At 34.3% G+C, this 13,518-nt stretch overlaps 1 protein-coding gene across 3 annotated transcripts in view; it reads left to right on the top strand.

Annotated features, from left to right (window-relative positions):
- rsh (Rap GTPase activating protein radish) overlaps positions 1-13,518 on the top strand; it is a 134,357-nt gene that overhangs the window by 79,397 nt on the left and 41,442 nt on the right. For all 3 annotated transcript variants that reach the window (XM_036821109.3, XM_036821107.3, XM_036821108.3), the window contains 2 exons: positions 4,598-4,707; positions 6,243-6,408. In XM_036821109.3, coding sequence (XP_036677004.2) covers positions 4,598-4,707; positions 6,243-6,408 — 276 coding nt within the window. The remainder of the gene's footprint in view (positions 1-4,597; positions 4,708-6,242; positions 6,409-13,518) is intronic.

Genomic DNA, 13,518 nt, shown 5'->3' with positions numbered 1-13,518 from the left:
AAATTACAAAGAACTTTATTTGCTTTTACATTGAAAAAATAAATTTTGGTTATTATCAAATAAAATGATCTAAAAAAGTGACTAAAATGATTTGGTAATACCTGAAACTCGGATGAAAATGCCTGAAAAGTGTACTTCAAAATTTGTTTTTCCTTTAAAAAATTAAAAGAAAATTCAATACCTCCCACATCAGAAAATGTTATATCTTTTCTTGAGTATAATGATCTTAACAAAGTGATAAAAATGGTAAGGAGAATATTTGTTAATACCTGAAGCTTAAATAAATATACTGTATGTATACCTTTACACTATAAATAATTTTAAAACGATTTTAAAAGTTAGAGTTTTAAATTTAAAATTTAAATTTAAATTATTAAAAAGACTTAAGATTTCATTGGAATTAATTACATTTTCGATCTAAAACATGAGAAACCCCAAGTAATATATTTTAAAAATATTTTCTATTAGCATGGATTGTATTTTTTTGGCCGCTGCTGTGAAATACGACTTAGTGCCCCTGTCACGACCCATTAGGCAGCCATTGTTTTGGACTGGCCCCGAAAAGCTGGGCACACAATAAAAGCCAAATTCCGAATGCCAACCTCTAGCCTCTGTCCCTATTTTTCCAACACCCCCTCTCGAAAAGTTAACGCTTGATTTCTGCACTAAAAACCAGAAGTTTGCCATTCTTTTGGGTCATTAGTTGGTAATTTATCAAAGTCATGAATTTATATTATATACCCGCTTCCGGCCACGCCCCCCGACAAACGCCCCCGCCCCTCGGCAGCTGCAAAGTGCAGATGCAAAGTTTTCAATGCGGCAGCTGTCATAAAAGCAAATGGGAAAAGCAGGAAGCCAGCCCAGAAGGAAAGTCAAGTCAAGTCGACTGAAGTCAACTTAAGGCGGGGCAATAAAATATGAAGAGCCCGAGAGGAATCTGGAATCGTAGTACTAAAGAGTTGGCTCCCAGAAATAATGGACCTCCATTCTGTCGTCTTTCAATTAGTCAAATTTGTAGCGCGTTTCTGATTAAAATTCGCCCGCAGCGTAAATAGTTTTTCCCATTTTAAGGGTCCATTAAACTCAAACAATCGAGGGTCGATTCGTGAGAAGAGGACTTCTTGGGAACGGGAGAGAAGTGCTAAGCCATACACGGAAAGAATCAGAGGGTTATCTTCCAATATATTGCCGTATATTCCATTCAAATTTGAAAACCCACCTTAAAAAAAGTTGCTAGATATCGCACTTTTTTCATATCTTAAAAAATAGCAAACTTATAAATATTAAATGTATTAAAATATTATTTTTTACTTTAATCATAGATACTAATCATAGATACATAGATATTTAATAAATTAAATTAAACTCAATTTATTATACTTATTCAATTAATAAAGCTAAACTTCGTAATTTACTTAACCCATTTTAAATTGAATTTATTCTCAACAAATTTAAAATCCGTTTAAAAACATGTTGCTAATTATAATTATCATACTTCCTCTTTATTTTAATTTAAAGCAATCTTGAAATTTATGTGTCTCCTATAAGGCACATGTTAAAAAAATTACTATAATAAATCTTTAAATTATCAGAACCAATATATTTTGCTGGTGGCTTAAATTATTTTAATAATGAAAATTAATTTTTTTAACTTATATTTATTAATTAAACAATTTTTTTCTTAACTAAATAACAATAATTAAAGTTTCTTGCTTAATAAAAAAATCCATTGACTATTTTTTATGGTTTTTAAAAGTCGAAAAAAATTATAAATAAAAAAGAAAAATATGTCCCTAAACTCAATGAACCAAATAGATTTTTTAGAACTCATTTTAAAAATCTGTAGAGCGATTATAAAAGTGATATAAAATATGCTAAATGTGTAGAAAAGTAAAAAATTTAAAAAAATTCTAATACTAAAGAAATACCATCCTAAACCCAATTTTGAGTCCATTTTCTCGCAGTGCAGCCCAGGTGAGTTATGTCCATGACCTGAAACCAGCCGAATGACAGCCCTTTTGAGTGTCCTGGCCATCGTTACCATACCTACAATCCCTACAATCCCTACCATTCCTACCAACCTGGCCATTTGTGTTGCTCATTTCGGTCGCTTGTCCTGCACTTGACAATGCAATTTGCGGCAGATTCCCGTCTGCAGATTGCTGCAATGAATCGCCAGCGTTTTTGCCACAGGCTCCACAGCCCCTGGATATCTCGACATTCATTGCATTAGTTTGCCAGTCTAGTTTTTGGCCAGCAGACCAATTAGGCGGACTGCTCCGCCATCGAATGCAAAATCCGCATGCAAACGCCAATGCCGCAGAGGCACTCGGTTCATTAATGCAAAAATATGCGTAAAGTTTCGGCCCGCATTCGCAGTGGCAGGGAATTCCTGGAAACTTTATATCAGTATGCGGATTCGAACTCAAATGTGGTAATGGAAATGCGGGCCAGTATCGAATGTTGGGAAATTCAAGGAGCCAAAAGTAATTCAAGTTGGGGAAAACAATCCGGGGGAGTTATGAATACAATTGCCCCATGTGCAGTGGGTGTCTCAGTTACTCGAAAGGGGAATTTAAGCATGATTTAAAGAGGTTTTTGGTTAATATTTATTTAAATATTTTTATTGATTTATTGGAAATCATTAAAGAATATACACAACATATTAAAAGAAACGAAATATCTATAGAAGATATTTTTTTAGAATATGTTTTTACCATTTAATTTGAATTTGGTATTTGTTTGGCATACTAAAAATCGTTTGAACAAAAAAATTCTCTTACTCCTCCTCACTTCTCTCAAAAAATTCAATAGCTAATCGTAATCGTCATAAATATTTCCCCACATATTATATAAACACTTATACAATTGCGTTACTCATACGCCCAGTGCAACAATATGATAACAATGCACTCAAAAATAAACCAATAAATCAAGCTCAATGGCTAACCTTTTTGGACAGCTAATGAAATGTGAATCACATTTGCTGATTGCCCTAGAATCAAGTGATTTAGGCTGTTTCGAATGTGAGTTGCTGACGAGGACGATGACAATGTTGATGACGGCGATTTCCCCTCTCGCTGTGGGCCCATAATGTGTTTCCGCTTGCCTGATTCATTTAATTATGATTTCCGGTGTCGAGGCGAACTGAGTGCCGAGCACCGCAAATGGAGTCCTGCCAAAAGGATGGGTGAGCCAGGAACACGTGCTCATTATTACAGCTACTTGATTGCTATGTCCTGCCTGGCAGTCAAAAAAAATATAAACCCATTTGAAAAAGAAAAGGGAAATGGGGAAACACCACTAACGGATTACTCTTGACCAAGAAATTTATGGGGAATTAATGTTTATATTTTTAGTCATTGAACCCAAACTGCAAACAAATTATAAATGAATATAATAGCACAAAAAATTATAATTTTAAATATTTTTCTATTTTTTTTTTAATCCTTACAAAATTGTATCGAAAGGAAATGTAGATAAGTCTTTTTAGGTATAAATAAAATACCTACAAATGTGAAAAATCACTTTAAAATTTCATATATTAGAAATAACCCATCTTTCTTAATTTACGTTAAGTTATAAATTAATATAATAGCCTAGAAATTATAATAATAGTTTTTTTCCCTTTTTTTATTTAACCTGAAAAGTAGTGTTTAAAAGAAATGCTTATAAGCCCTTCTAGGTATAATAAAAATACCTACAAATGTAAGAAATTACTACAAAAATTTCACATTTAAAAATTACGTTTCATAACTTATTATATTCAACAAAAATATCATTACTTTTTAATTTACCTCAAAAATATAAACTAATAAAATAAAGCCAAAATTATAATAGTAATATTTTTCTAATTTTGCATTAAACTTATTGTAATGGTATTTTAATGGAATGTATAAAAAATGTAAAACATAACTTTTAAATATTCAGTTTTTAAGTAATCTTGTACTTACCTTACTATATACATGTAAAGTAAAAAATTACTTGGAATATGCATATTTAAAATGATGTTTTAGAATCCATAAAGTTGCATCCTTTTTAATTTACTTTAAGGGAAAACAATAGTTAAAACCATTTTTCACCATTTTCCTTGCTGAGAAAGAAGACTTAAGCTGAACTTTTCCTCAGCTGGGTCCAGATGGATTATGATTGCCGGATTGGCCTCCGCAGTTAACTGAAATATAGGGAATAAGAGGATGGGGTGTAGGGTATGTAGGGTATGGCGAGGGCGAGGCTAACCCATCAACAGCCATTCATCAACTCGACGAGCAACAATTTCCCCCCTCTGCCAGGATATCTATCCTTTTGCAATTTGCTTGTATTAGAAACTCATTTCCGTTTGTAATTGAGTCTTTGCTGCCAGCTGGTGCATGTGGTATGTACTGAAGTTGCCCCATGGTAACTGAAAGCTGAATTCTGAATTCTGAAATTTGAAATCTAAAATCCCACCCAAATTATGCCGATGGTTATGCAAATTAATGGGCCTGCCAGCCGGTTTGGCCCCGTTCGCTTTTTGGCTTTCTGGCTTTCTGGCCTGCCCCGATAAATCGATTCGTAACCCAACTGAACCGAGTTCTATTTCCGCTCTATATTGCAGAACCATCGCCGCTCTATGACAACAACCACTATCATGAGGAGTGCCTGCGGTGCAATTCCTGCGGCCTGAACCTGACTGGGCCCAATCAGAAACGGGCCAGGAGATTTAAGGTGAGTGGACCCACAAAGGTTGGGAATAAAAATATTATAAATATATAGCTACAAATAAAAATATAGAAGGGACCAAATCTAGCGATCATTTCATCCCATTGCATAAGAATTTGAATTTCTTCTTATTATTACAGTTGTATTCTATTTTAATCACTAGAAAAATATTTTAAAATTATTTATTGGATCACTTTATTATCCAAAAAAGGAAGAAACCTCGGGAAAATGACTGTCTTTTTATTTATATTTATTACTTTGTGAGTCAACTTGATATCTTTGTATGATAAAGATATTTTAAAAGTATTTATTATAACCACATTTCTTTACTGGAAAGGAACAAGTCTAGCAAACATTTCATACGATATCAATGGTCTTTTTATTTATATTTGTTTTTCCAATTTTATTTCATATACTATTAAATTAAACATTATTGGAATCAACTTAATTGACCAGAATGAAACAAGTCTTGGGATGATATCAGGTGGTTTTATTTGTATTTATTATATTTTTTTGGAAAACCCTTACAGCAAATAACGCATTTTTTTCTCATTCCATATGAAAGAGAGTCATCCAAAATTTATGGGAATTAAAAAGAAGCTTAGAGCGTTTTTTGATTCATTGAGATACAGATAGTTGGTACAGATATTTTAAAAATATTTTATAGAACCACATGACTGTACTAGAAAGGAACGAGTCCCCCGAATATTCCATACCATTTGTATTCCTATTTATTTTTATTAAAGTTATTATATATTAAAATGTTGTAAAAATACTTTTAAAATATTAATTGGGATCAACTTTCTAAGCTAAAAAGAAACAATTCCCTGGAATATATTAGACGACTTCCTTTTCATTTATATTTATTATTAAAATGTGTTCCTGCAATTTGCAGAAAAATCCTTACATCACAAAACCCATTTTATTTTCTCATGCCATATGAAAGAGTCTCATCCAAAATTAATTGAAATAAGAAAGAAGCTTTGAGCATTTGTTGTGTCATTGTGAGAGACAGAAATAAATAAGTGATGAGTTTGGCGAGTTTTCTTTTGGCTTCGTACCTAACTGATATAAAATTCAAGACAATAAACCAGTAACTGCCACTTAAGCAACTCTCTGAAAACTTTTTAAAAATAAAATAAACAAATGTAAATATATTGTTAATTGAAAAAAAACAGCAGATAAGGCAAAAATAATGAGGGGATTTCGCAAAGAGCAAAAAATAATTGCCAATTTGGGCGGTAAACTCGAGCTCGTATTTATTGGATTTTTTGCGGCCCCCAACCTGAACTCATCTGAAATGCATTCGCCCATTTTGGGCCCCATAAAGGCGGACTCATTACGGATGACGGATGCATGTGCGGCAAGTGGCTTAATCAAAATTACATATGAGGGGGGGGCAAACAAAAATACAGTAAAAAAATCAGAGCCCGAATAAATCATTTACGGGGAAGAAATCCAGTGAAAATACAGTGAAAATCCAGCCAACTTACTGGGGAGCCCTTACTGATTTCATTTTTCGGTCTTCTTACATCCTGCAGAACCAGATCCTGTGCGACCTGCATTTCGCGGACGTGGCCCTAATGGAGTGCTCCGATTTCATGCAGCAGCTGCGGAGCTTCAAGCCGCAATCCTTGGGCTGCGCGGTGGCCAGGCGCAAGAGCTCCACCACGCTGATATTCCCGCTGCCACCGCAGGCCTGCTCAGGTATGTACCAGATACAGATACTATATGCCCTATGTGTGCTATGTGTGCCATGTGGGCCATATCCCAAATGCACGGCGGGCGATGGGCACATTTCACGGGTATTATGGCCCAATCGGTACTGGGAACGAATCGGGGGGATTGCGCTCAGTCCAGCAGATACCCCGGGAATCCTGCTGGCAGAGCATATCAATATACCCATTATATTCAGACAATAGTATCATATCTCAGCTGAAAGTATCTCTCAATTAGTGCTGCCAATAAAATAATGGTAATAAAATGAACAAAAATACAAATAAATAGTTAAGTAATAAAAGAATATAGAATTAAATGGCAGATTTCTCAAATATTTAAATTAAGTTGAGTTATTATGGCTACATCTTACAGAAAAAAAAATGTTCCGAAGGCTAGATATGAAATCTCCGCTTTTTATACTAATATCCAAAAAAATGTTAGCTTGAAGATAAAAATCGAATTTATATTAATGAATTAAGGATTTTAAGTAGTAGATGCTTAATTCGATCTTATCAGAAGAATAAGTTAATTTGCGTATGGTTATAAAATACTTACTTGATTTTTGGGTAACGTGATATATTTAGAAAAAAAAAAATACTAGAAAAAAAGTCCTACAGCTTAACAACCATTTTTTATGGTTGCCATAACTTTTTAAAATAAATCCAGTCAGTTTTTCGAAAATCAAGCAATAGTAATATGTTCTTAAAAACTCTCACTAGATAAATGTATTATCCTTATACATTTAAAAACGTTCAACCAGATCAAAAAAATCGCATTTTCAGGAAAAAACTTTTTGAAACTTTCAGTATTTTTCAAAAGAAATCTATAATTAATTCTTTAGGCATTTTTTGAATATAATGTTTTGAAAAGATCACAAAAATCGCTTGTATAAAAAAAGTTTAAAAATCGCTTAAAAATATTAAAAATGTATAAAAAGGTTTAAAAATCGCTTGGAAATGTTTAAAATGTATAAAAAAGGTTCGACAACATCCATTATTTTTCGAAATTTATAATTAATTATTATATCTTTTTTTAATTATAGCTTGTTTTCTGATTAGAGAATGTCTAGTGCCGTTTGTCACTACAAAACAAAAAAAAACAAGTTTTCTTAAAAAATTAATCATTTAATTCTGTAATATTTATATTTACATGGGTTCGGTAGCATTAACAAAGGATATATTTCATTCGAATACGCGAACAACCCTTTTATGGCATAAACTTCAATTTTTCCTTCGCTTTTTTTGTGTGTTTCGTGTGTGTGTGTGTGCGTAGCGTCATCATTATAATTCAAATGAGATTTGCGCGCACAGCAATCTACTCACCCACACACGTACCACCACTGCCGCACACGGACGTGGAGAAAGCGGAGAAAGGGGAGAGAAAGGGGAAAAAAGAGCGGCGAGAGCGCCACGTCTACAAGTTGGAGAATGTTTGGCATTTTGCATAATAAAGTTGTTCAAACATATTTGACGTCGGGTTGCGCACTCACACACTCGCACTCACACACACACATACACACACACGCACACATAACGATACCCACACACACACACAGACAGATAGAACCGCCATTTTTCGCTGACATAAACTTTCAATTCGGTTTTCATTTTACTTTATTTCCTTTCGTTTTTTTTTTATTTTTTTTTTATTTTGTCGGCACTCGCAAACGATTTAATTAAAATCCCAAAGAAAAAACAAAACGAGCGAAATACGGAACATTTCTTAACATTATTTATCAGTTCGCTTATATGAGATTCTGTATCTGGATGCGCGAGCGGGCATGCAAAGTTTATTAACTGGATTTTTATTGCGAAACTTTTGGCCCGAACTCGGGCGTCCATTTTAATTACATACAATATGCCCGAACCCAGCGAAATAAACGGAACTCGGTCCCGAATCGGTTGAATATTATTGCCGTCCAGCGACGATGATGGAATTAACTTGGCATCCGGCATCCTTGATTTTATTCAATGATTTCACGACCAATTAGGGCAAATTGCCAGCGCGGCTATGGGGATTTTCGGAATCAGCGACCTTTAAATCAAATTGCCGAGGCAAAATAGATCGATTAAAATGCTCCTCTAGCCCAGAGCAGAACGTGTGTTATATATAGAAATTTCCAATAAAATTTAAAACTTATAAAGAATGGTTTTATGTGTGACCAGTTAAGTAAGAATGAGCTTATACTTGTTGAAAAATAGTAAGGAGATAAATAGATATATTTAAAGCACTTTTTTTTTAGAGGATTTGATTTATACCTTTACTTAAAAAATAAAAATAAATATATTGACAACTATTTAAATATATTTAATGTTTTTAACAACAGCAAAAGAAATTGAATAGTTTTAAAATGCTTACAATTTTTTCCGAAATGTGACACATTGGAAAAATGTATACCATTTTTTTTTGCCTTTTAAAAATTTGCCTAAGTAATTTTAATAATTAAAGCAAACTTAAAACTTAAATGGCATTTACCTTAGCATTTGATAGTGAATTCTCTTCACTTTTACGGTGGCAGCATAATTTTAAACCTTTTTAAAGGTAGTTTCAAAAAGTTTTCTACCTTAAACTCGACAACTGTTGATGACTTGCAAATAGTTCAGTTCAGTTGAGTGACTGTCATCAAACTTGACACGTTTCGCCTGCATTTAACTTGGAATTTTTCTCCACAATGCACCTACATCCGCATCCGTATCAGCACACACATCCGCATCCCTATCCTCATCCGCATCCTTATCCCCATCCGCCATCCCCATCCACCATCCACCATCCCTATGCACCATCCACCATCCACATGCACCATCCACCATCCTCCATCCGCCATCCCTTAGCATATGTATTAGTGCTCAGCTGCGCTCATTTGAAGCGACATTAAGTGTGCACTCGAGTAAAGTGATTTGATGCGTGTCACATTCGAGTGCAGCACTTGCTGCTTAGAAACGACATCCCATACTTTCCCGGGAAAGGGAAAAGGCCAAGATAAAAGTATACAAAATATGCGGAAAAGTGCTGTTTCAACTTCTTACCTAGCCTTCATATGCTAATATCAAAATAATTGACTTTAATTGAGAGGTTTTCAAGACTTTAATAAGCATATCGTTACTGAAAGAACTTAATAACTCATAAAATTAATTGCCAGCTTTTAATCTCTTCAAAACGAATGAATAAGTTCAGCTTCCTTTGAATTACTTATTAGTTTGGTTTATATTGCCTTAAATCATTTGTGTATGAAATTATTTTAAAAATAAAACTTTAATCGCCTTAAAAAGCAAAAAAAAGGTTGGTCAACAATATGCAATTAATAATGCAAATACAAGTGGTGGACAAACATAAACAAAACCTAATGGAAATTATATTTCCACTTAATTTCTCAGCATTGATGGCACTGAAAACTAAAATATTGACAGCAAAGCTAATTTAACAAAGTATGTTTTTCGCTGCAAAGGAAACCCTTAAAGTTTTTGAGTCCCATTTGGGCCAAGATCGAGGGCCCAGGGTCATCAAATAGATTAAATAAATACAGTAAATAAATCATTTAGCGCTTCGAAAGAAACGTATACGCCACGTAGGTCACGGAGCACACGTTTATGGCCTAAATCGCGCAACAGAGTTATAAACACGTATTATATGCCATCCCAAATAGCAGCCAGGGCCCACGCTCAGATCCATGTGAGTACGTGACAATTAAATTTATGAAATACCATGCAGCCCGAATGGAAAAAGGCCAAAAGAGCCAGCGAGTCCTAGTCCTAGTGCTGGTCCAATTCCAAATCCGAAACCGAGTTGAAAAGTCAGTTCAAGGGCCACCCGACGCGTCTCGAATTATCGCTGCGAAAAGGGCGCGTGACTGCTGCCAGGATGAAGCCAAGTTGGCCCATTAGCGGAAGTCGGCCAATACAATGAAATATCCCCGAAAGAACCGGAAGTCGGGCCAAGAGCCATGGACTGGGGATTACTTTAAATGTATTTTGAAAACAAACGCCACTCAATCATTTAGGCCAAAGAGCGTTTATTAAGATCTCTATCGCAAAAAAAAATACTGTAGTCTGTCAAAATAGAAATCGATCATTAATAATTATTATTTTTGAGATATATTTTAAAAATCACTAAAATATATATGGTGATGAAAAATAATAGACTTACTAGAGAGAATAACTGTGGTAATTTCCATTTCTGCGTGTTGATCCTAAGTGCTGGATTTTTTGATTAAAAATACAGATCAATAATCTAACCATAAATAAATACAACAAATAGAAGAAAACTTGTGTATATTAACGATTTTCTTTGAATAAAATATTCATATAAAAGAGCTTACAGGGAAGATTATACATATTGGCCCAAGAACACTTATTTAATCAACCATATTCAACCAATATCCATCTAGTCATTAACTTGGCCCCAGTTATGGCAGCGAAAATCAATATTCATTTTACAAAATATTCCACTTCAACATAGAAGTGAATTAACGTTTTTAAGTAGTTTAAATAAATGTGTATGCTTTGAATTTATATTCTTAGCAATGATATTATAGTGATATGATAGCTTAAACATTTAATACAAATTAAAGAGCATGATAAACTTGTAAGTGCTTGTGGTTTTCTTTGAATATAAGCCCAAATGTTTAAAAAAAGCCACCGGGAAAGACTGCTTAAATTAAGCGGGAAAGACTTATTCCCTTATTCAAGCAATATTCGCTATAAGGATCCATCTAGGCCTTAATTTGGCCCGAGTTATGGCTGGCAATAATCAAGGCCCTCAGCTCGCAAGCACCCGCATATCTTGTATTATTCACTGCCTTGTCATCTGCTGTTGGCCATAAATTTGAGCCATGGATTCGGCCACGCCCCCCATCGCCTACCTGCCCGGGCATTTACATTTTAATATGCATTATTAGCGGGATAATTGTTTGGGAATATTGCCTAAGAATAGACAGCCATAAAAACACGTAGCCTCGGGTAGGAGAACTCCCATCAATTTGTCACTTTGCCATTCCATTTTCAGAGTATTGGTGGCAACGCCTCCGTTGTCATTTCTGTTATAATAAATTCAAAAGACCCCCGACATGAAAAAGGAAAAATTGTGGCGCACTCTTAACGTTCATTTGTCAGCTCGGTTTCGTTTGCCATTTCCATGGGTTTTCCATGGGTTTTCCATGGGTTTTCCCAACCCCCAGCAAGCATTTTAATATTTTAATATATCCTGGCACGCATTGTTGTCTCACTTGTTCGGTAAAAAATGATTTTAATTTTAGCCCGCTTCACGGTTGTGTGGATTTTAATAAATAGATTTGTAATAAGTAGCCACTCTGCAGTCTTTCCAAGAAAGAAAATTAATTAAGCAAGCTGGTTATTTACGACCAAGTTCGAGTTTGGCAATTGCAAGGAAAATGTCCAATAACCAAACGATTTTTCATAGCACATCGATTGCAATTTGGTCAGGCTTTTACCCTTTGGCTTATAATTTTAATTAAAGTGAAACAACAACGGAACCACAAATCCGTTGCAAGGTTTTCAATTTATGAAAGCAAACCATGCATTTGCATATTCCTTTTTACAACTGACCAGTTTTATTTGAGACATTTAATAAGAATAAAAGGTTTTTTACTAAGCTATTTATAAAAAATACTTTAAAAAATATCCATATTGCTCACAAAGAGTTTTTAGCAAGAAATCGTACCTATTGAAAAATACTGTTGCCATTTTGTCAGCAATTTCTGAGCTTATATGCAATTTAATCCACCCACTGCCAGTCTTTGAAATCGGCTTCCTTTTCCTCCTTCTTGGATATAACTCAAAATCAATCCTTGAAATGCGAAAATCTGATAGATGTCTAATTGAAAAGCCGTGTTACAAAGGCAAGAAATGTGTTGCACAAGCCAGGCTTGAATTCAGTTTTATTTCTCTGTATTCCCGAGGCTCACTTGCCACTAATTGAAAATACATATTGCCGGCTTGATTGAAATCCCAACGGGGTGCTTGTGAATTTTTGGAAAAAAATATGAGAATTTCTGTTTGCTTCTTTGATAAATCAAGCAAAATATATGCTTTATTGGCCATTGGAAAATTTTCCGAATCATATTTCAAGCTGTCAAAGTAAAATCAGAAATATATAAACCTCTTTGCAATGGTAAACCTACAAAGAGATTTTTTTTTATCAAAAATCAGAAAAATTCATAATTGTTCAATACAAAAAGGTCTGCGAATGAAATCAATCTGAAAATAACCTGCAGCTAGCCTTTTTTTAAACGTTTTCAGTGCAGTCAAAGAGATTCTTATCAGCAATCGAAAAAATTGCAGCTTTACTGCGGGCATTAAAAAATATACGAGTACAACAGGGCGTATGCGCATTTGCAGAAAAATACCAATTGGAAAGCAGAAAAAATATCCGGGAAATCAATGACCTTTGCCAATCAAAAAACTGATAATTGACTTATGAAAAAGTCACAATACGGGCTCTGCTTTTGAGTTTTTCGAGTCTCCTTCGTCACTAATTAAAATGCAGCATTGTCAAAGGCCCACTGGGCGTATACGCAATGTGGGAAAAGCCTGTTGTCCGCAAGAAATCTTTGAAATTTGAGGCTTTTTCTTTTGCTAAAGGGAATGCACCGGATGACCGAATCAAAAGTCTCTCGAAAGAAGATTGCAATAAAATTCTTTGGACCTCTTCAAATATTGCAATGCAAAGCAAATTAATTTTTGCCCATTGCAAGGAGGAAAATGTGGGCGGGGAAAATTTGGAATGGGAAATTGGAGTGGTTGCTTTACTGCGGCTTCTTTTGTCATTGAATTTTGCAAAACTGGGATTTCTGTTTAATTAAGCTGAAAAGACATGGCCGCAAGAAATTTCTCAGTTAACTAGCTTCATGGAATATTTATTGTCTATTTGGAAGATGTGCTCCTGGCCATTTAAAAAAGAATGCTTTCTACCTAGACTTATTTAATAAAATCTTTATTATTTGTTACTTATCTGTTTCTGATTAATGACTATTTATTGTCTGTTTGGAATTTAAAATACATGCTTTTTACCTATATTTATTAAGGAAATTTTTTTTATTTTCACACAAAATTTAACTATTTATTGACTATTAGGAAGGTGGGC

The sequence above is a fragment of the Drosophila suzukii genome, chromosome X (assembly GCF_043229965.1).
Source record: "Drosophila suzukii chromosome X, CBGP_Dsuzu_IsoJpt1.0, whole genome shotgun sequence".
NCBI classification, from domain to species: domain Eukaryota; kingdom Metazoa; phylum Arthropoda; class Insecta; order Diptera; family Drosophilidae; genus Drosophila; species Drosophila suzukii.
Note: the sequence above shows the minus strand (reverse complement) of the source record. Positions and strands in the feature narration are given on the sequence as shown.